Here is a 2,264-nt window from a genome sequence, read left to right as displayed (position 1 = left end):
ATTCGGGATCTATTTATTCATATGTGCCATCTAACGTTGCTCTATATTTGGTTATATTTTGTGATTCTTTGAGTTCTCCTATTTATGTATCCATGCCTGTGGGAGATTCTATTATTGTGGATCGTGTGTATCGGTCGTGTTTAGTTGTTATTGGTGGTTTTGAGACAAGAGTTGATCTAGTGCTACTTGATATAGTAGACTTTGATTTATTTTGGGCATGGATTGGTTGTTTCCCTATCACGCTATTCTAGATTTTCATGCCAAGATTGTGACATTGGATATGCCAGGTTTACCACGGTTGGAGTGGAGGGGTACATTGGATTATGTTCCTAGCAGGGTTGTGTCATTTCTAAAGGCTTTACGGATGGTTGAGAAGGTGTATGATGCTTATCTAGCCTTCGTCAGATATGTTAGTGCTGATACTCCTATCGTTGAGTTAGTTTCGATGGTGAGAGACTTTCGAGATGTATTTCTAGCAGATCTTCCGGGCATTCTGCCCGCTAGGTATATTGATTTTGGTATTGACTTGTTGCCGGACAATAAGCCGATTTTTATCCCACTATACCGTATGGCACTAGTAATGTTAGAGGAGTTGAAGGAGCAGTTTCAAGAGTTGCTTGATAAGGGTTTCATTCAGCTTAGTGTGTCGCCTTGGGGTATTCCGGTTTTGTTTGTAAAGAAGAAGGATGGTTCTATGCGCATGTGTATTTGACCAGCTTCAGGGTGCCAGAGTGTTTTCAAAGATAGATTTGAGGTCAGGGTATCATCAGCTGAAGATTCAGGATCCGAATATCCCGTAGACTGCTTTTAGGTCTCGGTACGCTCACTACAAGTTACTTGTGATGTCATTTGGGATGACAAATTCCCCAGCAACATTTTTGGACCTGATGAATAGTGTATTATAGCCATATCTTGATTCATTCATCATTATGTTTATTGACGACATCTTGGTGTACTCCCACAGCCGGGAGAATCATGAGCATCATCTGAGGAGCATACTCCAGACCTTGTGAGAGAAGAAGTTGTACGTAAAATTCACAAAGTGTGAATTCTGGCTTTATTCGGTGGCACTTTTGGGCCATGTGGTGTCTAGTGAGTGGATCAAGGTAGATCTGAAGAAGATTGAAGCAGTTTAGAGTTGGCCCATATCGTCTTTTGCTAGTGAGATTCGGAGTTTCCTTGGTTTGGCCGGGTATTATCGTCGTTTCGTAGAGGCTTTGTCATCCATTGCAGCACCTATGACAAGATTAACCCAGAAGGGTGCCTCTTTCAGATGGTCCGAGGAGTGTGAGGTAAGCTTTCAAAAGCTCAAGACTCCTTTGACTACAGCCCCAGTGTTGGTGTTGCCTACGGGTTCGGGATCTTACACTGTGTATAGTGATGTGTCACGTGTTGGCCTTGGTGTGGTGTTGATGCAAGACGGTAGGGTGATTGCCTACTCATCTTAACAGTTGAAGGTACGTGAGAAGAATTATCCGATCCATGACTTGGAATTGGCAACTATTGTTCATGCATTGAAGATTTGGAGGCATTATCTGTACAATGTCCCTTGTGAGGTCTATACCGACCACAAGAGTCTCCAGCATTTGTTCAAGCAGAAAGATCTTAATTTGCGGCAGCAAAGATGGTTAGAGTTGCTTAAAGACTATGATGTCACTATTTTGTACCACCTCAGGAAGGCCAATGTGGTGGCCGATGAATTAAATCGAAAGGTGGAGAGTATGGGCAGTTTGGCATATCTACCGGCAGCATAGACGCCATTAGCCATAGATGTTCAGGCCTTGGCCAACCAGTTTGTTAGACTGGATATTTCGGAGCCCAGCCGGATTCTTTCTTGCATGGGCTCCTTTATATGATCGCATCGGAGAGTGTCAGTATGATGACCCCCATTTTCTTTTCCTTAAGGACACGGTACTACACGACGATGCCAAGGAGGTTTCTATCGGAGATGACGGTGTGTTGCGGATGTAAGGCCGGTTATGGGTGCCTAATGTAAATGGGTTACGTGAGTTGATGCTTTAGGAGGCGCACAGTTCGTGGTACTCTATTCATCCGGGTGCCGCTAAGAGGTATCATGATTTGAGGTAGCACTATTGGTGGAGGAGAATGAAGAAAGATATAGTGGGGTATGTGTCTCGGTGCCTAAATTATCATCTGGTGAAGAATGAGCATCAAAGGTCGGGTGGTTTGCTTTAGATACTTGAGATTCCAGAGTGGAAATGGGAGCATATTACCATGGACTTCATTGTGGGGCTCTCACAGAC

The 2,264-nt window shown here is 43.8% G+C and overlaps 1 protein-coding gene across 1 annotated transcript; it reads left to right on the top strand.

Moving 5' to 3' along the window:
* The first annotated feature begins 217 nt into the window (after nt 1-217).
* LOC138892455 (uncharacterized) lies at nt 218-712 on the top strand. The gene has a single exon (XM_070176172.1). It carries the CDS (start codon nt 218-220, stop codon nt 710-712), a length of 495 nt encoding a protein of 164 aa, XP_070032273.1.
* Nucleotides 713-2,264: the final 1,552 nt, after the last annotated feature.

Source organism: Nicotiana tomentosiformis, chromosome 5 (genome assembly GCF_000390325.3).
Source record: "Nicotiana tomentosiformis chromosome 5, ASM39032v3, whole genome shotgun sequence".
Taxonomy (NCBI): domain Eukaryota; kingdom Viridiplantae; phylum Streptophyta; class Magnoliopsida; order Solanales; family Solanaceae; genus Nicotiana; species Nicotiana tomentosiformis.
This window is presented reverse-complemented; position numbering and strand designations above follow the sequence as displayed.

What these genes read in the sequence shown, in the direction of transcription:
- LOC138892455 (XM_070176172.1), top strand. Translation starts at nt 218, where the DNA reads ATGGATTGGTTGTTTCCCTATCACGCTATTCTAGATTTTCATGCCAAG.